Consider the following 26004-nt stretch of genomic DNA (forward strand, 5'->3'; position numbering starts at 1 on the left):
TCAAATCTTGGAAATACCCTTTAAATTTTTTTATCACTTTGACCTTGTGAGTAGCATACATGTTAACATGTAAATAAATAAACCGAAAGAAATAATCAGTATGTTACACTATATTTTTTTGCACAAAATGGTTTTTATCTAAAGCAACTTACTCTGAATTTTTTTTTTTTTTTTTTTTTTTTAGAAAACACGAACTACATTAGTTAACATGAACTAACAATGAACAAAATATTTTATAGCATTTATTTATCTTGGTTAATGTTAATTGCAACATTTACTAATACATTTTTAAAATCAAAAGTTGAATATCTTAACATTAGTTTAAGGCATTCTGAACTAACATGAACTTACAATGAACAAATCTATCTTTATGAAATAACATTAACAAAGATAAATAAATGCTATAAAATATTTTGTTTATTGTTAGTTCATGATAGTAATGCATTTACTAATATTAACAATGGAAAATTATTGTAAAGTGTTACCACTATCATGAACTGTCATTTGCTCTACAGGAATCCCACCTGTAGTTTATACTAATTATTTATTATATATACTATATATATTTACAGTATATAGTATAAAATGTTTAAAATGATGTACACATTAGATCAAGACTCATATCAGTGCCCTATAAAATGCTTTTTTATTCTACATAAGGGTGATCAACTCTGTGGTTGCAATGTTGATAACAAATGACGACTTACTATCATATGATCACATGAATACTTCACACTTTATCTTACCTGCTATTATCGGACACTTTTGGTTGTGAAATAATTTAATTATAGGTGACAAAAATGCCTGCAAAAAGAGTATTTCTACAATGACATTGGTAACCAAAAACAGGTGTCAGTAAACAAACAATTAATAGGAATTACTAAGTGCACCTTTAAATTGTTTTTTTATATAAATAACAGCAGGGTGACTGGATTAAATCAACCTTTTAAAATTGGCTATGAAACAATTCTTTTTCAAGTTTTTTTTTAATAAGCATGAAAAATGTAAAAATATTTCTGAATACTAAAGTGGTTTCAACTCAGACCTCATGATCAGACCTCAAATCCTCATGGAGTATAATATGATTAGTTACAGTTATAAAACACACAAACATTTACATTAAATAAAAATGCACAGGTTCAGTGGTCAACTGAACAACTTTCAATATAAATAGTTTCTCCCAAATAATAATAATCCATTAATGGCCACAGTAAAATTCCTTATACTCAAATCTAAAGTATGTGTAGCAACAACAGTTTGGTATGCTACATTATGTATTAATTGTTAAATGTATTAATACAATTCTCCATACTTTCATGTTTGGCTGCAGTTAAAGTGTACAGTGCTAAAAGCATTCAGGTTTCCTGCATCTTTTGACCAATGAATTTCCATGACCTTTCCAGTCATTTGAGGTTACTGGATATGTATTTTTTAATAATTTTATAGATATTGCACTCACAGAGAGCAATTTCAAGTCGTTGAAATATTTTAGAGCCAGGCATGACAAGAAAAATCAATATACACTATAGAGATTACTTTTCCATTAGTTGTTAGGACTAATTTTCCATACGTTTCGTGGCCGGGCAAACACAATTTGAAAATTCCCTGTTGGGAACCCTGCATATTATTCTTATTAATATGATTTGCCCATTCGTGTTCTGTTTGTTGTCTTTAGAATGGCAGAAATGTTCTTTGAAGCAGCCAAACAAAGGCTTGGCACAAGTGTCTTCAGTAGATGCTACAGTGGCTCAAAGTGCCTCATGGTTGGTATGCATTAGTGGTTCCACTGTCTGGGGCTCAGCGTAGATCACACTAGCCTTATGGCTAGTACCATCTGAGACTGGAGTACAATACCCGTTAGAGATCATTCTGTGGGCAGGGCAGTCATACAGTTGTCCCAACACTGCTCTTTTACCCTGTGTGGATTGACATATAAGTAGATTGATGTTCTTTCGGCTGTCCTTTGATTGTGATATGAGAGAGTTTATTTCACCAAAGGGAGTAGCATATTCTGGTTCAGGGGGCAGCGGATCTGTGTATTCAGGAAGTTGTTGTCCAGGGGTGTCATAGTGGTTGAGAGCAAAGGGGAAGGTGTAGCCCTCCTCCATCAGAGGTCTGAATGTGAGACCCACCATCTGCCCACCTGCTACTACATCAGGCTCAGCATAGTCTGGAAACAGCAGGGAAATGTTATAGAAATGTGGAATGTAGGATTCACACTGCAATGAAGTGCAACATCACTTTTAAACTTCCAACAAACATAATGAATAATGATTATAAAGGCAAAAAAAAAAAAATCAGAGCAAGCAATATATTTTTATTAGAGCTGTCAGAATTAATGCGTGAAGACATGCGATTAATAAAAAAAAAAACATATTAACGCATTTACCATTAATACAGCATAAACCACCTCAACACTGGTTGGAAGTGCGGAACCTTTGTTATGTGACTGCCTGGCGTCATTACACTGACGCACACAACTTCACACACACAACAGCTCAATGCTATTTGTGGTACAAAACAAGCCCAGATGGAACTTGTTTAAGAAATCAAATATATTTCAGCCTATGTAAGGTGCATTTCAAACACGTCAAGTCTTAACTATCATCAAAATGCAGAATGAGACATTTTTGTCTGAAAGTGCTTTTCATGTGGAGTTGACACTGATGCCCTGACGCGATTCAAGAACGCGGCTTCGTGATTGCTGTAGCAAAGCAGATTAATTACCGGCTGATTAATATTGTGGAGGATGAGAGTTTAAGAGATTCAATGCCCATTGCAATGAAAATGCAACCTATGGGGACACTAATTCTTTCAGTTAGTCAACCTCCCAATTAGACTTTGGGAAATGTTTAATGTTACTTCAATTGGTTCTATTTTAGTGCATTTCTATCTTTATACTGTGGAAGGCTTTGTGTGGGAAATGTTAGTAAAGCATAATATTGTTTTCTTTTCTTTCCTAAGATGGAAATAAATACATTTTGAAAGGAAAAGAAATACATATAGTGTCAAATTTCAGCATTTTCAAAATCTGCGATTAATCACGAATAACTAAAAAAATTTATATTATTATTTGCGATTTGCTTCATTGTAAGCACGGATATTTTCTTCAGGAAATGCAAATCTATTTTTAACAATTATATATTTTTTCAATATAAAATATTTTAACTATTTTATATGAATAATATTAATATAAAGATAATACAATTTATTTTAATTAAAAAATATAATTTTTAATTATAATAATTTTTTTTAATTAATTCATTAATTCAACTTTTTGGCTTGTCAATTCTGTCACAATATCATTACCCCCTACAATACCATCATGTAAATCACAGCCTAATATAACTATAATTGAATAGATTATAATCATAATCATATATATATAAGTATATGCTACTTTGATGTGTACATGATTCATGTGATGCTTTAGATGTGTTCCATAGCAAGCATTTACAATACAAAGTTATTTAACACCTCACCTTAATTATCAAACAATCAGACAAACATAGTGATTAAACCCTCCCTTTGATTGGTCCTCATCCCCAGAGATTTGGCCTTTCCCTCGGCCAGCTCATATCGAGGCATTATTAGGTTCCCACATGATCGCCCAGGCCACCCACTGCACTGTGTCCAATAGTAGTTAGGGATGTGAAAGGGGCCCCAAGTTTTCCCCCTTTCTCTCTTCTTGTCTCCTTCTCTCAGTCCTTCACTCACTCTGCAAGAATGCTAAGAGGGCGAAACTGCTTTAATTAAACCGACTTTAGAAAGGACTCTGTTTGTCTTGACCACTGACCCTCTGTCCTCCTCATCCCAGAACCCCTTACTAAAGGGTCTGTTGGCCAATGGGCTGTGGGGAGGGTGCTCTTCTGGCTTGAACACCCCTAATTTAGGCTCCAATTAAAGAATCCTTTCAGAGAAGCACTGCCAGCTAAAGAAAGACTTGTTTATGCTGCCATCGAGCAACTGTTGGGCAAGGGAATAAGAAACAGTGACATGGAAGAATGCCTTCTCTGGGTTCCACAGGCAGCTCAGCTGAACAAGAGTACAGAGGGGGGCAAAAAAAAGGGGGAAGATGGAGGTTAGGGTTGCCAATCGTTCTGTATTAAATGTAATCATCTCGAAGTTAAAGGGATAGTTTACCCAAAAATGAAAATTCTATCACAATTTATTCACCCTTACGTTGTTCCAAACCAGTATGCTGTTCTTTCTTCTATGGAACGCAAAAGGTGATGTTAGGCAGAACATCATTCATTGTTTGGAAAAAAGATGCAATGAAAGTGAATGGTGACTGAGTCGCACAAACTGATAGCTCTGCCCCAAACTCACGCCATTGGTTGAGCCAATTTTGCTGTGTCAGGCTGGTCAGGTTGCTAAAACAGTATTTAAACATACATTTATTTATTTTTTTCACATTTCACCTTTAAATCTCAAATAAAATGTGGTATAAAGAAATGGAGAGTGTCCATTCTAAAATGAAACCGAGTCTGTTTTTCTCTGCTAAATCTGGCAACCCTAATAAGGATGCTCTAACAAAGTGTCAGAATGACTACTTGGCTTTCTATTTGTTTCCTTCCTGCTGTTTGAGTCACACTAACCCTCTTATGTGCTGCTATATATTAGCATGATGTCTGTGAGCTGTTGATTTGTAGAGACTCTAAGAACTTTTGTACCCAGCAGCGTCTTCTCAACAAACACTGCCTTGTCTCATTTGTCGACTGAAACATTTCTTCATGAATTTCCGTATTCATTACTATACTGGGTTGAAAATCTGTGTGGATGTCTAACCATTGTGAGGAGGGTTGGGGAGAGCGTCATGGATGTTCCTAACCAGAGGGTATGATATAAGCTCAAGGTTTGTGCACGGAAGCTTCTTCCCATGGAGACCATGACTGCCTGAAGCAGAGACAAAGGAAGTCAGTCAGGAAATACCAACAACATTGGAAGTGGAATAAAAACAAAGTAATAACTGTTACCTTGGTCAACGCAACATTTCTTTATTTCTGGACTTCTTTTTCTGAAATAAAAAACACAGGTAGAGGGATGGCTCTCATTAAACCTGTCAAGAACATATCTGGGTCATATTTCCACCCCCAAAATAAAAGACAGGCTTTTTTGGGAACAATAAGAAATATCTGCATTACTGTATGACATTTATTTTCAAGTACATTCTCATAAAAACAAAAACTGTAATACTGCACGAAGGACAGTAATTAGAATTACCATTTCTAATGGGAATAATAATGCAAATTACAAATACAAATTATCATGAATGTAATGTCACAAAGGCAAAAATCTTAATGGTCAAAAAATAGGCCTTATTTTCTTAATACAACATATCATTTCATGTTTTGTCTTTTGATTTTGGGTTGAAATGTGACCTCGACATGTTATCTTAACATTCACCCACAGACTGTTATAGCATCAAAGTGGTTACTGTTCTGACAATCTGAATCAACATTTTTAAGTTTGTATGCCTGCTGTTTTTTAATTTGCAATGACTGTTATAAATTCTTTCTGAGGAACAGTTGTTGCGGTACCTTCTCCACCAAATGAGTCCAGCCAAAAGGCAACCCACACACAGAGCGGCACCCAAAACCATGCCTGCCACTAATATCACTGCCTGGCTTGGGCCTGTGGGAAAATAATAAAAGCTGTTCTTTAGCCTTTATAATGGAATCCACTACCAGTTTACACATCATTATGTTAATATTGTCATTCATATTAGCAGTCACTGAACAAAACAGCTTGCAAATTCATTCACCTAAGTTTCTTGTGATCACAGGATCTTTAGTAGGCAGTGTGTCTAAAGGTACTATTTCTGTGACAGCTGTCTTGCCAGAGCTGAATCCTTATGAAAGATGTAAGAGAGTTTAAATTAAACTAAGAAAATTTTAATTTGTTACTAGATTTATCATAGTGTCCTTGGAATTGTAACTTCACTGCAATGGTCATGTATATATACACTCACCGACCACTTTATTAGGTACACCTGTACACCTATTATTCATGCGATTATCTAATCAGCCAATCGTGTGGCAGCAGTGCAATGCCTAAAATCATACTGATATGGGTCAGGACCTTCATTTAATGTTCACATCAACCATCAGAATGGGGAACAAATGTGATCTCAGTGATTTCGACCGTGGCATGATTGTTGGTGCCAGATGGGCTTGTCTGAGTATTTCTGTAACTGCTTATCTCCTTGGATCTTCACACACACAACAGTCTCTAGAGTTTACTCTGAATGGTGCCAAAAACAAAAAACATCCAGTATGCGGCAGTTCTGTGGACGGAAACACCTGTTGATGAGAGAGGTCAATGTAGAATGGCCACACTTGTTCGGTCTGAGGAGTTATCTGAGTTACTGCCTTTCTGTCAGCTCATCAGGGCAGCGTTTCCCAAAAGCATTGTAAGCCTAAGTAGATCGTAGAAACCATTGGCACCAATGGTCTCTACGATCAACTTAAGCTTGCGATGCTTTTGCAATTGTACAGAGTGGTTATCTGAGTTACCGTATCCTTTTGGTCAGCTCGAACCAGTCTGGCCATTCTCAATTGACCTCTCTCATCATCAAAAAATTTTTCTGTCCACATAACTGCCGCTTACTGGATGTTTTTTGTTTTTGGCACCATTTTGAGTAAAGTCTAAAGACTGTTGTGCATGAAAATCCCAGGAGATCTATCTGGCACCAAAAATCATGCACGGTCAAAATCAATAAGATCACATTTTTTCCCCATACTAATGGCTGATGTGAACATTAACTGAAGTTCCTAACCCACATCTGTATGATTTTATGCACTGCACTGCTGCCACGATTGACTGATTAGATAATCGCATGAATAAGTAGGTGTACAGGTGTACCTAATAAAGTGGTTGGTGAGAGTATCGGTTACTAACAGTGACATCTAAACTGAAGTTTCAAGGGAACTTCTACTCTGCAATGAAAAGAGGTTCTGAATTCTGGGTTAAATCCTTACCATCTCCACGAGAACGGGGTCTGAAAGGGGCAGAAGGGCAACCCAGCACTTGTACTTGTGCAGAGGCTCTGATATGCCACTGCTGGGGTTTGAGAAGAAGGTAGCGTGCTACTACTGGAAGAATCAAACTGTTGAGCACTGTCCAATGACCATCATCATAGGCCTCAAAAACCTTAAAAGGATGAGAAATGTAATAATATTTCACTTAAAAAAGCTTAAAATAGATCAAAGTAAAGACAGAACAGGGATTTCATTTAAATTAACAAATGTATAGTATTAGATTGATTTTTTTTTTTTTTACCTTTCTTTCTTTGCTAGATGGAGCTTTGAAAACTTTCCAGTTTTTGCGGTCTTTGCTGAACATGAGGGTGTAAGATTCAATGTAGTAGTTTGGTGTACCCTTTGTTATGATGCCTGAAAGCAGATGTGAGACCATCAAGTATTGATCAGTGCAATAAAAACAGAACTGTTGCAGTCTTACTCTTATCAAATAACAAATTAAAGGAATATTCCTTGTTCAATATACAGTAAGTTAAGCTTAATCGACAGCATTTGTAGCTGTAACAAGGTATAAAATGGGCAAGGAGGAGGCGGGAACTGGCTGAACAAAGTAACATTTAATGAAACAAAAAGACACAAACATAAACACACACACGGCAGCTACGTGTGGCTCTCTCTCTCCCAAACTGCCGCATCCGGCTGCATTTATCCCTCTCCTCAGCTGATAAGCCCGATGGGGGCCGGGCATGCGTAGTCACAGCCCGGCCCCGCCCTCCTCCTCGTCACACTCCTCCCTCCTTTGCCTCAGGCTGGGGAACAAGGGGGGGAAATTTATAAAATCACTTATATTAATTCGTATGTATTATTTGAGCTATAAAGTTGTTTAAATCGTAGTTTTTGTGGGATTACAAGGTTTATGGCGTTATGTCGTCATAGCAACGAATTTGTAAAATTGGATATAACTTTACACAGTAGGAGGTTAGTAATCAATTTTTTCGTACTAAAATCATGTTAACATGCATATTGTTTACATCTTGTGGCTATACTTTTGAAATAGTGAGTATTTTAACTTTTGTGGATTGGCCCCATTCACTTCCATTCTAAGTGCCTCACTGCAACCCAATTTTTGCTTCTTTTTTATTTAAAGAAAAGGAGACAGTCAAAGTTCATTTTTGTAATAATCAACATTATGCCACAAATGCTGTTGGCTAAGTTTAACTTGTATTGACTAGTCATAATTATGAATTAACTTGGCAAAAGTATTTTTTATTCTGATTATTCATATTAATAATAATAAATGCAATTACTTATTAAACATTGGTACATTTTATAAAAGCAACAGGACATAAGCTGTGCAAACTGCCCGTTTCAATACGAAATATGTCAACACATGAAAGAAAACTGTGCACATCCAGTGATTTCATGGGGTCTTCAAATATTTTCCTTGCTGTGCTTCTGCAACATTCACATTTGATCATATTGTAAAAGTACAGCATATTCTACTAGATACAGTAAATCTCTAAAATTGCCAGTGGTTTGGAGAGAAACAGTGATTGTTCGAGGATGACCCCTGACCTGTGACAGTACTCCTGTTCCACAGCTCAAGCTCCAGCCATGGGTGCTGATCTTCAGAGCTGGCAGCCCAGTGAGAGTTTCCATATCTTGGAGACCACGAGACCTGCTGACCGAATCTGTTCACCTCATCCCACACTGAAGAAGTGTTATAGGCCACCACTCTTAGCTCACTATCACACTCTGTGCATTTACAGGGAACAGAACGTGTTCATACAAGTGAAGATTGTCCTTTCGCATACCTCAGATTAATATTATTACCCTTGCAAATAAATGTTAGTGTTCAAATTGCTATGCCATGTTTATCTTCTAGCTATGTGTAATTACAAATAGGCACTAATACCATGTTTAAGGTGTAAGTATCATGCAGCAGGAGCAACTGCGTATTATATTTACTATAATTTTGTGTGTACCCTGAACACTGACTCATCGCTGGTCTTGGGATCAAATTAAAACAAGAAATCTCAATTTTACAAATGAATCAAAGATTAGTAACTTGGGAGTAAAGCAGCACATATAAGGTATGTAACTGTTTAAATATGTTTGAAGTATATAACATACAATATTATTTTAATACTTTACACTACAATACAGTAATAATCATGTATATTTAGTGTTACATTTCTGTTACAGCACTGTTACAGCATGTGCATATCTTAACAATAATATAAACAAGTTGCATTTGATTTGTAGTTAAATAAATATTATTAAATTAAATTAATCTTCTAGAGCAAAGCCATAAGTCAGGCCTATTAGTGATCTGTATATGTAAATTATAATCACTGGATGAGATTGAAAAATTACTAGTTATATATTCAAATCATATCTGCCTGAATCATATTATTATTACTACCTCTGTGGAAGACAAGCCGTTTATCTGATAAGGAACCACTGTAAAGAAAGAAAAAAATCAAATGAATGATGCATCCTTAATTGTTTTGTTTAAATTTGCTGACACTTAAAGAGATACTTCACCCCAAAAGGAAAAATGGAAATTCTGTCATCATTTACAGAATGTTAGCCTTAGTCACCATTCACTTTCATTTTATGGAAGAAAAGAAAAAAAAAGATGCAATGGAAGAAATGGTGACTGAGGCTAACATTCTGTAAATGATGACAGAATTTCCATTTTATGGGTAAAATATCCCTTTAAATTGGACTCTGTAGAACATGTTAGTGTACTGTTACTGTACTGTATGTGTCCATACCGTATCCAATTGTGCATATGGATCAAAACCTTCTGTGAATCTAGTTAATTATGGCGCACATACTCTACAAGTTACAGCTGCAAATCCTCTGACAAACAATACACTTACGTTTTCGACAGTATTCCATTAGCAAAGTTTGACTCATATAGAGTAATGCCCCTTTGCAGGGACACGGTGATCATGCCACCCAGACTGTCTGAAATAATCCCAGCATGGATTGCAGCTTTGCACAATACAGACGTCTAGAAAAACATAAACACACGTATACTTTGCAACATTATATTATACAGAGTCTTTAACATTCTCTGTCACTTGTGCCTTATCAATATAATTACTTGACCTTAATGAAAAGTGCCTGCTGTAAGCTATTACAAACATAGTGTATGACATCAATCCATATATGGTAGTAAATTTAAATGCGTTGACTCATAATAATCCCTCTACTGAACACAGCCCCAGGCTGCATTAAAAAGCTTACATCACGGTATCCTTGTCCATGCCAGCCCCAGATTTCTCCTGCAACACCTTTGCAGCCAGCAGGACAGAACGCACTGGAAAACAGAGCCCATGATTCAGGCAATAAACATTATAGGGATAGTTTACCCAGAAATTAACAATTCTGTCATCATTTACATCTCCTTTTATGTTTTATGGAAGAAAGAAAGTCATACTGGTTTGGAATGACATGAGTGTGAGTAAATGATGACAGAATTGTAATTTTTGGGTAAACTATCCCTTTAGTTTAAAATGTAACCTACAGCAAAGAGCAGAACTATTTAGAGTTTCAAATCTAATGAATGTGATGGGAATTGTGAGTACAAACATGATAAGAAATGGGCTATATTTATCTTTAAGGTGGTCTTTGTTAAAATCAAGTCATTTGTTGAGTAGTTCTTCTTACCTGATCTGCTGAGAGGAGAAATGTGTTCCTCGATACAGGCATGAAATGAGCTCTATGAGATAGAACAACATTAATATGAACTTCAAAGTCACAAATCTATAAACAAACCTATAAATACAATACTCCAGAACATGTGCTTTTATATTTGGCTCCATTCCAATACATATCCCTGATTTGACAAGACTATGTGATGCAATCTCTTCAATGCTATATACACAAAGAATATACTCAATGAAGAGTGTAGAAGACAGGAAGTGTGTCAGAATTTAGTACATACCATAACTATTTCCTCAAGAGCATTATATAAACAACTTCAAACACAACAGGAAAGCAAGGAAGACATAAACCATTCCTGCTTACTTCTGTGCAACAACGTGGGAACTTCTAGAACATTTGACTGTACACTGACGTCAAGGAATCTTTTCCGGAAAGTTACAGCCTTTCATTTTCTGAATAAACTTAATGATTACAAATGCATGGGCTGACTTTTTGGTTAATGTGCAGTTGTTGAATAGCATTTGAATAACAAGATTTTAAGTTATATATATATATATACAGGGTTGGGAGAGTTACTTTTTAAATGTATTCCACTACAGATTACAGAACACATGCTGTAAAATGTAATTTGTAACATATTCCGTTAGATTACTCAAGGTCAGTAACGTATTCTAAATACTTTGGATTACTTCTTCAGCACTGGAAGATTTTGTCACTTGTTTTGACTATAAAAACTCTGCCAGCGCAGTAAGACAAAATACACATGTTAAAAATACATTCTCTGAAAAAACTAAATATCTTGTGCAGTGTTGTTTCTAAAACAAGATAAATCAAAGTTTTAAGGATTTTTAGATATTTTTACAGGAAAACAATACAAAAATTATCAAGAATACGATTTTTGCGATAATATCAAAGGTCTTACTAGAAAAAAGAAATTATGATCCAACGTGAATTTTCTTGATAAAAAAATATGATCGAGCCTGAGCCTGTGCATGTAAAATGGCTAGAAATAGCATTTTAGCTTAGTGTAAAGCTGACAATTTACACAAGGTTTATTTCTATTTCTTCTGCTCCAAACGTACTTCAAACTTACTTCTCTGTCAGCTCGTATGAATGTAACACATCATAAGAAAGTGTTTCACCGCTGTTCAAATGCACTTTGGATCGCAATATTTATATGTATAAATGTTTTCCATCTGAAAGGACTATATATTAAATGAAACAAATGACAATAAAATGCAATTTAAAAAAAAAAATTAATCTCTTCAGTAATCAAAATTATTTTTGAATGTAACTGTATTTTAATTACCAATGATTTAAACTGTAACTGTAGTGGAATACAGTTACTTATATTTTGTATTTTAAATACGTAATTTTGTTACTCCCCAACCCTGTATATATATATATATATATATATATACAGGTGCATCTCAATAAATTAGAATGTCATGGAAAAGTTCATTTATTTCAGTAATTCAACTCAAATTGTGAAACTCGTGTATTAAATAAATTCAATGCACACAGACTGAAGTAGTTTAAGTCTTTGGTTCTTTTAATTGTGATGATTTTGGCTCACATTTAACAAAAACCCACCAATTCACTATCTCAAAAAATTAGAATATGGTGACATGCCAATCAGCTAATCAACTCAAAACACCTGCAAAGGTTTCCTGAGCCTTCAAAATGGTCTCTCAGTTTGGTTCACTAGGCTACACAATCATGGGGAAGACTGCTGATCTGACAGTTGTCCAGAAGACAATCATTGACACCCTTCACAAGGAGGGTAAGCCACAAACATTCATTGCCAAAGAAGCTGGCTGTTCACAGAGTGCTGTATCCAAGCATGTTAACAGAAAGTTGAGTGGAAGGAAAAAGTGTGGAAGAAAAAGATGTACAACCAACCAAGAGAACCGCAGCCTTATGATCGTCAAGCAAAATCGATTCAAGAATTTGGGTGAACTTCACAAGGAATGGACTGAGGCTGGGGTCAAGGCATCAAGAGCCACCACACACAGACATGTCAAGGAATTTGGCTACAGTTGTCGTATTCCTCTTGTTAAGCCACTCCTGAACCACAGACAACGTCAGAGGCGTCTTACCTGGGCTAAGGACAAGAAGAACTGGACTGTTGCCCAGTGTTCCAAAGTCCTCTTTTCAGATGAGAGCAAGTTTTGTATTTCATTTGGAAACCAAGGTCCTAGAGTCTGGAGGAAGGGTGGAGAAGCTCATAGCCCAAGTTGCTTGAAGTCCAGTGTTAAGTTTCCACAGTCTGTGATGATTTGGGGTGCAATGTCATCTGCTGGTGTTGGTCCATTGTGTTTTTTGAAAACCAAAGTCACTGCTCCCGTTTACCAAGAAATTTTGGAGCACTTCATGCTTCCTTCTGCTGACCAGCTTTTTAAAGATGCTGATTTCATTTTCCAGCAGGATTTGGCACCTGCCCACACTGCCAAAAGCACCAAAAGTTGGTTAAATGACCATGGTGTTGGTGTGCTTGACTGGCCAGCAAACTCACCAGACCTGAACCCCATAGAGAATCTTATTGTCAAGAGGAAAATGAGAAACAAGAGACCAAACAATGCAGATGAGCTGAAGGTCACTGTCAAAGAAACCTGGGCTTCCATACCAGCTCAGCAGTGCCACAAACTGATCACCTCCATGCCACGCCAAATTGAGGCAGTAATTAAAGCAAAAGGAGCCCCTACCAAGTATTGAGTACATATAGAGTAAATGAACATACTTTCCAGAAGGCCAACAATTCACTAAAAATGTTTTTTTTATTGGTCTTATGATGTATTCTAATTTTTTGAGATAGTGAATTGGTGGGTTTTTGTTAAATGTGAGCCAAAATCAGCACAATTAAAAGAACCAAAGACTTAAACTACTTCAGTCTGTGTGCATTGAATTTATTTAATACACGAGTTTCACAATTTGAGTTGAATTACTAAAATAAATGAACTTTTCCACGACATTCTAATTTATTGAGATGCACCTGTATATATATATATATATATATATATATATATATATATATATATATATATATATATATAATACAGTATATAAAAGCAATATCACACAGGCAAGAGTGCTGTATGGCCCTATATCAGCATGGCTGTGATTCGGCCGCAGGCACAAATGCAAATGAAAAGACACATCTAGCTGCTTTTAACACATCTGCGTTCCTCTTACACTTTAGTTTAGAATGCCACATACACAAGCAGAGTGATACAAACAGTAAAGCCTCCGAGTGCTGCTGTTCTGAGACATCAGCACTCTTGGAGTGCCTCTTGTCCAATCAGATTCGAGAACCGGAACTGTTGTATGTGTATATATATATATATATATATATATATATATATATATATATATATATATATATATATATGTATATACAGTTGTGCTCAAAAGTTTGCATACCCTGGCAGAAATTGTGAAATTTTGGCATTGATTTTGAAAATATGACTGATCATGCAAAAAAAACTGTGTTTTATTTAAGGATAGTGATCATATGAAGCCATTTATCATCACATAGTTGTTTGGCTCCTTTTTAAATCATAATGATAACAGAAAACACCCAAATGGCCCTGATCAAAAGTTTACATACCATTGAATGTTTTGCCTTGTTACAGACACACAAGGTGACACACACAGGTTTAAATGGCAATTAAAGGTTAATTTCCCACACCTGTGGCTTTTTAAATTGCAATTAGTGTCTGTGTATAAATAGTCAATGAGTTTGTTAGCTCTCACGTGGATGCACTGAGCAGGCTAGATTCTGAGCCATGGGGAGCAGAAAAGAACTGTCAAAAGACCTGCGTAACAAGGTAATGGAACTTTATAAAGATGGAAAAGGATATAAAATGATATCCAAAGCCTTGAAAATGCCAGTCAGTATTGTTCAATCACTTATTAAAAAGTGGAAAATTCAGGGATCTCTTGATACCAAGCCAAGGTCAGGTAGACCAAGAAAGATTTCAGCCACAACTGCCAGAAGAATTATTCGGGATACAAAGAAAAACCCACAGGTAACCTCAGGAGAAATATAGGCTGCTCTGGAAAAAGATGGTGTGGTTGTTTCAAGGAGCACAATACGACGATACTTGAACAAAAATGAGCTGAGTATGGTTGAGTTGCCAGAAAGAAGCCTTTACTGTGCCAATGCCACAAAAAAGCCCGGTTACAATATGCCCGACAACACCTTGACATGCCTCACAGCTTCTGGCACACTGTAATTTGGAGTGACGAGACCAAAATAGAGTTTTATGGTCACAACCATAAGCTCTATGTGTGGAGAAGGGTCAACAAGGCCTATAGTGAAAAGAATACCATCCCCACTGTGAAGCATGGTGGTGGCTTACTTATGTTTTGGGGGTGTGTGAGCTCTAAAGGCATGGGGAATCTTGTGAAAATTTATGGCAAGATGAATGCAGCATGTTATCAGAAAATACTGGCAGACAATTTGCATTCTTCTACACGAAAGCTGCGCATGGGACATTCTTGGACTTTCCAGCATGACAATGACCCTAAGCACAAGGCCAGGTTGACCCTCCAGTGGTTACAGCAGAAAAAGGTGAAGGTTCTGGAGTGGCCATCACAGTCTCCTGACCTTAATATCATTGAGCCACTCTGGGGAGATTTCAAACGTGCAGTTCATGCAAGACGACCAAGACTATGCATGACCCGGAGGCATTTTGCCAAGACGAATGGGTAGCTATACCACCTGCAAGAATATGGGGCCTCATAGACAAATATTACAAAAGACTGCATGTTGTCATTGATGCTAAAGGGGGGCAATACACAGTATTAAGAACTAAGGGTATGCAGACTTTTGAACAGAGGTCATTTCATTTTTTTCATTGTTGCCATGTTTTGTTTCAAGATTGTGCCATTCTGTTATAACCTACAGTTGAATATGTATCCCATAAGAAATAAAAGAAATGTGTTTTGCCAGCTCACTCATGCTTTCTTTAAAAATGGTACATATATTACCAATTCTCCAAGGGTATGCAAACTTTTGAGTACAACTGTGTATATATACACTAATGGTCAAAAGTTTTGAAACACATTCTTTATTATAATTATTATTTTTTTTTTTTACATTTTAGAATAATAGTAAAGTCATCAAAACTATGGAATAACGTAAATGGAACTATGGGAATTATGTTGTGACTAAATAAAATCCAAAATAAATCAAAACTGTGTTATATTTTAGCATCTTCAAAGTAGTCACACTTTGCCTAGAATTTGCAGACATGTACTCTTGACATTTTCTTCTTCAACTTTTTGAGGTATCACCCTGGTACGCTTTTTAAACAGTATTGAAGGAGTTCCCATCTATGTTGGGCACTTATTGGCTGCTTTTCTTTATTCTTTGGTCCAAGTCATCCATTTCAAAAACTTTTTTTTTAAATTAAATTTTAGTTTTATAATCAAATAAATTAATATGGAGGCACAATTATATTTTTGTCTACAAAACTAATTTCAAATATTTAAGCATACGCCTTCAGATCAAAAGATTTTTAAGATCATGAGAAACATTTCAGTCAAGTGTTTCAAAACTTTTGACCGGTAGTGTGTGTGTGTGTATATATATATATATATATATATATATATAATACTGTACATTTCTATAATGTAGATATCATGTGTGTACAGTATATCTATAATGTAGATATCAAATATGTACAGTATATATATAATGTAGATATAATGTATGCACAGTATATAATAGATTTTTAATCACCTATAGTAATGCTTTTTGCTGTTCACTTTAATGGTCATCTAGTGTGACAGATGAGTTTTTAAAAGTACAAATATTTCACATAGTCTCTCATAAAAATAGCTTGTATAATATTTACATGAATTAAACATTTTGTTAAAATATTAAAATAGTTGAAGTTAAGCATGGCACACTGAAGGACACTGCTGTCATCTCTTGCATATAATGTCAGCTACTATAATGTGTAACATAATAATGATGTACTATATATTTCTAATTTTAACACAACTTTAGTTATCGCTGAATAATTGAACAGCATAAAAAAAATCCCTTTTTTGCATACAAAGCCAATATATTATTCACCACATAAGAGTAGATTTTGAAGTTTAAAAAGGGGAAATGCAACTGTAATCCCCTCGTCTGCCACTGGACAACAAACAGATATTCCCACCATTGATTGAGCCAGTGTTTCTGTGTTGGGCTGGACATGTCGCTCAAACAACCAGAGCAATGTTTTGATCGTGCCATATTCTGCTGCTGCACAATAAGACAAAACACAAGACATGCTGCATCTAACAGATCTAGATATGTGGAGCTGGGGAGGTGGATGGTTTCAGAGAAAAACTCTCGCAGTGTGCTGCAATGAAACAGGCTTATCTGCAAAACTGAGCAATTTAAATGTTAGGACAAAGAACCTATCAGTTTGCGCCATGTAGAGTTTCATGACTGAACTTAGTCATGTGCATATTAAGCTGGGATAGGAGAAAGCACAACTAGTCAAAATAATTGTTAGAGACTGCTACTGTGTGGTCAGAGGATGGTTTATCTGTCATTCTGTGCTTGCCTATGCAAGAGAAGTGAGCACATAGCATTCCACCTGCTTTCAGTGTGTGCCCAAGCACTGGGGCCTCTCCTTATTCAGGCCAGGAGAGGCCGTCTGCTGCCCTGCTTACATAGCAAACACTATGAACCTCTGCCAAGGATGAGAGCTGCATTCCAATCAGTCTCCTTAACACACTTTAGAGTCCCTGCATCACAGTTTATATAATAGTTTTTAGTGTTTGTGCCTTGGAGTCCTTACAGTACATAGTTGCACTTTTATGACACAATGTTGATTGTATTGTAATGGGCAACAGTGGCTACAGTGGAGAGCCATTTTAAAGTTTATTTATGGGCTTTTTGCCTTTATAGGACAGTATAGAAATCTGGGAATTGGAGGAAGAGAGGAGGAATGGGATTGGAAAATGATTGGCCAGATTCAAACCTGCATTCCAATGAGCACAAGAGCTCTGGTGTGTAATGAGCATGTGCACTATCCTACTGTGTCACAATGCCTTTTTTACTAATATAATGAGTGAAAGTTGATCCTGGTAAACTGTAAAGAGTGAAAACAAATAAAGGGTTCATTCACCCACCCGTATGACTCTATTTTTTCAGTAGAACACAAAATTATATATAAAGCAAAATTTTAGCCTTAGTCTCCATTTACTTTCATTTCAACACTTTACAAAGGAAGTGAATGGTGACTGAGACTAATATTCTGTCTAACATCTCCTTTAGTGTTGTACAGAGAAAAGAAAGTCATACTGATTACACGAGGGTGAGTAAATGCTGACATAAGTTAAATTTTTGGGTGAACTATCCCTTTAAGGAGCTATTATTACCTGATCTGACTGACCCTTTTTTTTTTTTTTTTTTTTGCGTAACCTAAAGTAATTGAGTTGAGTCAGTAATATTAAAAAATAATTTTGACTTATTTAACTAGTTATTTTAGATGTTACCACATGAAGCATTTTTTTATAGTTATCAAAATGTTTTCTACATTGTAGAAGTGATGTATTTAATTTGGTCTAGTCATGTGCTATGACACATGTATGGGATGTTTATTTAGCAGCCTGCACAGTGACCTCCGGTAGGGCGATTCACAAATGATGTTGGAAATGAGAGTAAACAGTAATTGAGATTAGGAAGGGAACTTCTCCCAGTCCCAGAGTTAGCTGGAATGCTGTTTACTGAGTAAGCTCTACATTCAGAGAACAAACAGTCCCTGGCTTGTTTACTCTGCACCTATACAACACACCCAGAGCATTAAGAACCACTGAGCGACATGGTATAATCTATTAGCTCTTATTATGATTCAGAATCACTAAAGCACATATGTTGATAGATAAGGATTCCATTTCTGTCTAATGTTGTTTATAGAATAAGTGGGAGGGGGCGAGGAGTGTGTGATGTAGGAGATGAGCTGTTCTACACTACCTGAGTGCTGATTGGTTGAATAGGACATCACAAAGCCCCGCCCAGAACGGTGGGTGCCGGAGACAAAACGCACAGTAACTTCATTAGTACTAACAGACACATTCTTGTTCTTTGCAGCTAACTGCCCACACAAAGGACCTGGAAAGACAAACATACAGTGTAAATCAATGGATTTGTGCCATACATGCTGTCACATGGCCCATAGTATAGGCTGGCTTCCATGTTCAAACAATGACACACAAAAATAAATTACATGCAGTAAAGTAGAGATTAATATACACTTTGCTTCCTGTAAACAGTAGCTCAGTTCTAAAGCCTTATGAACCTCACTCACTTAACCTTCATGGAACCTATTCTAAAATTAAAAAAACACACTACATAGGTTATGTAGGTTGTAATATTGGTTGAAATAGTCTATGTTAATAAGATGGAACTATTTTTATTGATAAATGTTAGTATGAAATGACAAAAGTATATTTTATAATCTGCATTTTATCGATAATGGATGAATTTTTCAACTGAGCTTGTTGCAGTTTTCTGGGATCGCCTTAACTGCGAAGGAAGCAAGTGATGCAGCCTTAGGGGCCGTTCACACTAAACACGTTTTTGCTTCCATCTGTGCTGTTTTTTCTATGTAAACGTGTAAGACAGACATCTTTGACTGTTGCATCACATCTCATAATTTTTTCAGCATCTTGCACAGGAGCGCTACACTTTTTAGATGCCGTGTCAAGTTATTTTTTCGTTATTTTCATATGCAAATGAGCATTTGATTCCCCACAAATGTTAGCTAGAAGTTTTCAGCTCTTCACCGGTAGTGGTGAGCCTTCAGCAAACCTTTGGCAACAATGGACAATTTGCCACAAGGTTGACGCAAATCTCATTTGCATGTGAAAATTATTAGTGGCGAACTTGCGGCAAGTTTGCCACAAACTCTCAATTTTTGTAAGGGTAATTCTGCAGCTTTTTGTCTTAAAATGCTGTCTAGGTAGACACTGGCAGCTCCCTAAGTTTTGGAACAAAGTTAGTGTAACACTGACACCACACAATATAAACACATATTAGCTTTAGTGCATTTTTAGCTTCAATACACAATCCTGTGCACTCTCACTGAAATAAAAGGACCACACCTTCACACACATTATGTGGTAGTGCCTCATGGGAGCCTGAGATAAATCATGACCTGCCCTCTTGCTGTGTGTGCGTGTTGGCACATATAAGTAATGTTGGTTGTAATCCGATTACAAAGTATTTAGTTACTGTAATCAAATTACTTTTAGTAAAAACAAAAAGTAATGTTATGCATTACATTTTAAATTCTTGTTTTCAGATTACAGTTACTGACTTTAATTACTTGTAAGTACATTATAGGGTTTTGCTTATTTCAAATATATTATTTATGTAGAATGGATGAATTATGGCCATGTAATGAGTCATTGTGAAGGAGAAATGTGAGATGCTGTGTATGATTTAGGCACATTTTTGAATTTGTTGAGTAGAAAAGTGTTTAAGAAATTAACTTTAAAGTAAAGTAACTAGTAATGTTTTTCAATAGAGTAATTAGTCATATAATCTGATGAAAATTTTAGAGGATTATTGAGTAATTTGTAGTGGATTACTATTTTTAAGTAATTTACCCAACACTGCATATAAGTGACCCTGAAAGTGCCAGTCACATAACTGCCATGCATCAACAGAGCGGAATGCACAATGCAAGCTGCAGGCATGCTCTTATGGTCACATGACTTAAAGAAATGTGTTGCTAGGCCCTCTGGAATTTATCAATATCAACATCTCTGTAAATGGCATGGCTATGGAATTAACAGGTGGAACATGGTAAAAAAGTGTAAGTGTGCTTCTAATGTTGTACCAAGTTTCAAATCATATATCCAGATTGAACATTCTGAAGAAAAATGTTTGTGCCACTACTGACCCAAACATTCCACCATATATGCTCAGATCTGCATCATTCCCTGATGTTGATGAAAAGGGGTACATACCTACTCTGGTGGATCCATTGCTGTCTGTGAAGGTAAGAGAGCCAGCTGTGCAGTCTTGGCTCCACTCCAAGTCGAAGTCCCCAAAGGTCAAGAGCAGAGTCTGGCCCTTTGGTACCCTTAGAGTCCATTCACACTGGGTGTGGTTGGGGTAGGTTCCTGGGAAGTTCCGCGAGGCCAGTGTGCCACTGGTAGGGCTAAAGACTGTGTGTCCACACCCATCGCCTACGGGGAAGAGGAGAGATCAAATTGATATTGATGTAGAACAAGGAAAAATGTGCATTTATAATCTTTTACCTTCTGTTGTTTAGTATTCTGTTTACTTTCCACACATAATTTCAACCACATATTTTATCCGTCATATGATTTCAATTTATCATTAAATGTAGTAACTAGTTTCATTCTCTGCATGTTTCTAGCCCATGAGAAAATAAGACAGGGAGCTCTTAGTGTGTCAGTGTGAGAATGGAGGGTACTGGCGAGTTGTTGTGTATGACTGGTTATTGAATAGGGGATGAAACAGCTAAAGCTTGAGTGGAAAGTGGGCTTGCCAGTTTCAGCAGTATTAGTCACACTTGAGGGGCTTACCTTAACTGGAGTTAATTTTAAGCCATAATTGCAATCAGGCTTGGTTCATGACAGGGCTGTTTTGTACTGTAGGTGAGTAAAGGGTATCTTCCATAAATGTGCTCTACAAAGTCCATTAGGTTGACTTCATAAATCCCAAAACAACTGGCAACTAGTCTGCATTTCAACTAAACCACTTTGACATTGTGCACATTCAAATTGAATTACTAAATTCTACAGTATATGTGGGCTTTGAGCTACTCCATTTATGATGTAAGTAATCCTCTGTCCTATCCTTTGTGTTCCCAAGAGGATAGAATGTCATATGGGTTTGGAACAACATGAAGGTGAGCAAATTATAACATAATTTGTGGGTGAACTATCCCATAACTGCCATTAAATTTACAATTTTGTATTTAAATATTTCATCATAGCCTTGGCTAAGATAATGAATTACGGTAAGCTTTTGAATTTGAATTTATTCTGAAATGTAAATTCAGTTCTTATTTTTACGTCTTAGTTTGAAGATAAGTGTCTATAGTGTAGTGTTTAAAGAATTTGGCTTGGCAACCCACTGTTTGTGCATACTAGTTGGTGTAATAATCCATCAAACTGAAGACTTAAATGCTGAATGACACATAGCATAAAGAATAATAATGGTTGGCCACAAAAATGAGGTGGTCTAATACAGGTCAAGATCTATCAGATTTCCCTAAAACTGCCAAGAGTAGTCTACTTTGGACTCCCCATATAGCTCATCCTCTGTCTCAAGTCTCAGTTTCCTTTTAATTGCAGCTCAGAATTCCCAATTAACATCTCATGAAGCATGGCCTAAAGCAATCTGTAAAAGTTACCCTTAATTTAATAGCAGGCAAACACTATGATGACATCTGTGTGATGTGTGTAAGTTGAAGTGTTTTAGAAAATGTAACGCTCAAGGATGCAAATGTCCGGGAGTAATAAAGACATTTGCAGACACCAAATATAACATTCCTTATAGCTGAGCTACTATAAAAGCACTGACTGGGATCATGGATACCAATCCATCATCAACGCTACAGTATCAGGCAACATGTCATTTTATTTTCTCGTCAGTGGATTTGCAGGCACGTCGCTGCAGGCCTGAGCCCATGTCAGACAGGATGTTCGTATGTTTAGGTTGTCACCTCACAATTCCCCTACGTCAATCATAGTACACATGTAAACTCGAAAATATGTTGTTATTTCCTGCCCCTTTGTATTCTGCCTAATCCTGATAACTCTCCATATCTTTGAAAACATTGATACAATATCAAATAATAGAATTTAAAAAATAGTCAGCTTCCTGCTGGACTTGTTAGAATGGAGTCGCAGCACTGCAGTACACACTGTATCAGACAGAGTTCTGGGGGAGGGCAAATGACTGGACAGCATTCTTCCAAAACTATTCCATAGTCTGTGAATCTGGCAGTAGTGATTCATGCTGAACCCACACATATTGAGAAACACCATAAACAAACTATTTTTTCCTGCAGGGCTGAAAAGTCTCTTAAAATGTATAGACACAACCAATGGACATATTCCAGTCTTGTAGCCTGGATGCTGATGTGTCTGTTATCTTATTTGGACAAATATATAGTATATAAATCTGTGACTGATTTGACTTTAGACTTTACATTCTGTGTCTGTATGTATGTGTATATTTATTCCCCACCCCCTTCCATATATATATATAGAGAGAGAGAGAGAGAGAGAGAGAGAGAGAGAGAGAGAGAGAGAGAGAGAGAGAGACTACAATGGGGCTAAAAGCCCCCTAGGGTAAAAGGCACTTTTGATTTTATTCTCTTCTAAAACACCAAATAGCAACAAAAACAACCACAGCACTTTCCTTAACACCTGTTTTTCACTATACATTGCAAAATATTCCTGATCCATGATATCATTGCATGCAATGTCTAAAGTTTGATTTTGAGGTAATTTGATCAAATATTTAATCATTTCTAAAATGTTGCAAATGTATATAGGTAATGAGAATCCTTCAAATTATCACATTTATTTTACGACAAAATACTTATTTGTCATTTTCAGTTTTGTTCAAGGTGATTAAATCAAAAGTTTTTTTAATAACCGTCCAATAAGTGAAAGGATGGTATTTGGGGTAAAAAGCCCCCCTGTTGCAGGGGCTAAAGTCCCCCATAAAACACATTGTTTTTCTTAAGTGGTGGGAATAGATTTGTAATGAAAAAAAATTCAAAGTGGGCTCATACTGACTGATTCAATCACAGTGGAGATTAATTTGTTTATGCCAAATGTGATTGAAATTAACAGGAAATGGTTAACCCTTTTCTGAAGTAGTTATTTTGAATAAGCTTTGTCTTAATTTGTTACTTAAAAAAGCATCTTGCTGTCTCAGACGTATTTGCCTAAGTTTATATTGCCCTTATATCTATTGTCCCTATATTTACACAGTATCACTATAACCCCCCTGGTGGTCTTTTACATCAAGTGAGGAGTAAAAAGTTCTTACACCCAAAAAACCTTCCGTTATTATTTCTCTTCACACATATATTTGTTTTCGATCAATATTCTATAAAAGAAATGATCTTGATCCCCTTATGACCAGAAAAAAAAAAAAAAATTCCTTAAGGTGTGCCTTTAGCCCCGCTGTACCTTATATACACACTCATCCTGCTCCATATAGTATATTATCAATATACTTCATATTTATCACCTTTTTAATATATTATCAATATATTAAATTATAATAAAAATATTATATATATAATTATTATTTAATTATAAAAATATCAATTCTCAACAATAATAGAGATTAGAATACAAATATAAACTTGATGAAAACCCTTGTATTGAATGATATTGTAAAACAAGAGACTATTACACATGTTCAGGAAAAACCAGTGCAGTTACGTTTTCAATGAACATCCAACTACAAAAACGCTCTAACGTACAGTAGAATAATCTTATTGAAAGTGTTAGAGTTGATGTGACTGGTTGTCGGTGTAGCAGGAGTAACCTTACCGTTTTGACCGCATACAAACACCACCGTTTCAAAGCTGAGAAGAAGCCAAATCCTAGAGGAGAATTCTAAAGTATCCCAAATAACTCCAGGTTTAGCATGCATGGTTCCCTCCTGGATATCCCTTTCGCTGACTCTAGCGTTCAGATTTTAAGCCATGAGTTAAAGTTACTTCAATGTCGTAATCAGTCTACAGTCTCGCGCTTCTCATCCAAAAAAGACAAGAAGAAACAAAATAGCCCGTCCCCGACTGGGCATGGGTTAATTTACTCTCCTCTTATTGGCCTCAATACGTGCTATTCAATTTATTTGCTAGAATATTTCACGTTTAACTCTTAGAATAACTCACATTCTTCCAAAATAATGTACTGATTAATGTATGATCGAGGATGCATTGTAATTGAAAAGTTCAAACACCACTTTGTGCACAAATAAATCACGTCGTTCAACGGTGTAAAGCGAATAACTGAATTCTTTCGGCAATGCAACTTTTGATCTGTTAAAAATAACAACTCTCCTCTCTATTAGACGCTGATGTATGAAAAGAGAGCAACATATCCTTCTGTATGGGTTATTATCAGTTTAGCCTACTGATCACATGGCTCATAATAAGATCAGTTTCGTAAAAAAAAACAAAACAACAACAACAACAACAACAATAATAATAATAAAGAGATAACCATGACTTTGGATTCTGTCAAAGTGAACAGCTACACACGAAAGAAGAAATTCTGCCATCCCCTAGCCTTAAAAAGGCAATAGCAATGTACGCATATTTAACGGGAGCCTGCTGATAGATAGCTGTGCAATGTGTATACACTTCACTCTCCTGACCTCAAGAGGTGCACTTGAGGCTGGGGGCTGTAGCTTTTAGCCTCCTTGTTAGCGCACCGCCCCTCATGCTGGAGACGCCAGTTCGAGTCCCATACAGAGCGGGTAGAACAAGAGCGTCACAATGGTGCCATGACCCGGATGTGAATGAAGCTTAGAGGGGTGAGTGGGAGCCAGATAATAGATAGCTGTGCAATGTGTATAAACCTCACTCTAGTATATGTGTATAAAAGCACACCCACCTCCCAGGCTGGAGATGCCGGTTCAAGTCCCATACGGAGCGGGTAGAACAGGAAGGTCACACATACATGTAAATGTAGCACACAAAATACACCACAGAAGTTACATTCCCTATCTGTCACTCACTCGACGTTGTGTCGATGTAGTGACACTAGGGGTCACTCTTGGGAGCCCGAGACACCTCTGGCCTTTGATAAAAGGCCAATGAAAATTGGCGAGTGGTATTTGCATGCCACTCCCCCGGACATATAAAAGGAGTTGATATGCAACCACTCTTTCAGATTTTCTCTTCGGAGCCGAACGGTCATGCTCACTGAGCTGAATACTACTGTTCATTCACCTCTGCTGGATCTGATGGCGCATTTCAGCGGCTTCTCCCCCCTCTGCACTGGTGCACTGCAGAGAATGCCTCTGGGCGCTTCGGCAGAAATAAAAGAGTATATTTCTCTAAAAGAATATTTCTCTAAAAGAGTATATTTCTCTAAAAGAGCGGCACACACGGAACGTCTTTTTAAAGACGCGTCTTTCTAAAGCTGCTTTTCCGATTGTGTGTTATTCCCGGTTGCGCTCGTTATCTCTCGCCTTCTGACGGTCACGATCACTGTCTTTCGTGTCTGGGCACTGCTCATGCGGAGACAGCGATCGTGGATGGTCATGTTCTCATTGCGAGGACATGTCCATGGCAACGTTGCGGTCGCGGCTCGCCTTCGTAAG

General features: G+C 36.6%; 1 protein-coding gene across 2 annotated transcripts; it reads right to left on the reverse strand.

Moving 5' to 3' along the window:
• Positions 1 to 554: 554 nt before the first annotated feature.
• On the reverse strand, positions 555 to 24441 carry LOC127453604 (discoidin, CUB and LCCL domain-containing protein 1-like). 2 transcript variants are annotated; one of them, XM_051720095.1, is made up of 15 exons: positions 24222 to 24441; positions 20640 to 20861; positions 18640 to 18777; positions 10662 to 10713; positions 10239 to 10311; positions 9869 to 10002; positions 9406 to 9443; positions 8556 to 8735; positions 7282 to 7394; positions 6981 to 7152; positions 5765 to 5851; positions 5541 to 5634; positions 4977 to 5017; positions 4789 to 4896; positions 556 to 2170 (listed from the first exon to the last, which is right to left on the reverse strand). In XM_051720095.1, the coding sequence occupies exons 1-15, from the start codon at positions 24322 to 24324 to the stop codon at positions 1749 to 1751; spliced, it is 1977 nt and encodes a 658-aa protein (XP_051576055.1). In that variant the 5' UTR covers positions 24325 to 24441; the 3' UTR covers positions 556 to 1748. The 2 variants fall into 2 exon arrangements, with proteins under 2 accessions (XP_051576056.1, XP_051576055.1); XM_051720096.1 differs by lacking the exon at positions 5765 to 5851 and having other exon boundaries at positions 555 to 2170.
• Between the last annotated feature and the right edge of the window lie 1563 nt (positions 24442 to 26004).

This window comes from Myxocyprinus asiaticus, chromosome 16 (assembly GCF_019703515.2).
Source record: "Myxocyprinus asiaticus isolate MX2 ecotype Aquarium Trade chromosome 16, UBuf_Myxa_2, whole genome shotgun sequence".
Classification (NCBI taxonomy): Eukaryota; Metazoa; Chordata; class Actinopteri; order Cypriniformes; family Catostomidae; genus Myxocyprinus; species Myxocyprinus asiaticus.

What these genes read in the sequence shown, in the direction of transcription:
- LOC127453604 (XM_051720095.1), bottom strand. Translation starts at nt 24,324, where the DNA reads ATGCATGCTAAACCTGGAGTTATTTGGGATACTTTAGAATTCTCCTCT. An exon ending in GTTTGTATGCGGTCAAAACG is followed by an intron (nt 20,862 to 24,221) that starts GTAAGGTTACTC and finishes TCTTCCCCGTAG; the next exon opens with GCGATGGGTGTGGACACACA. An exon ending in GGACTCATTTGGTGGAGAAG is followed by an intron (nt 5,018 to 5,540) that starts GTACCGCAACAA and finishes TTTTTATTTCAG; the next exon opens with AAAAAGAAGTCCAGAAATAA.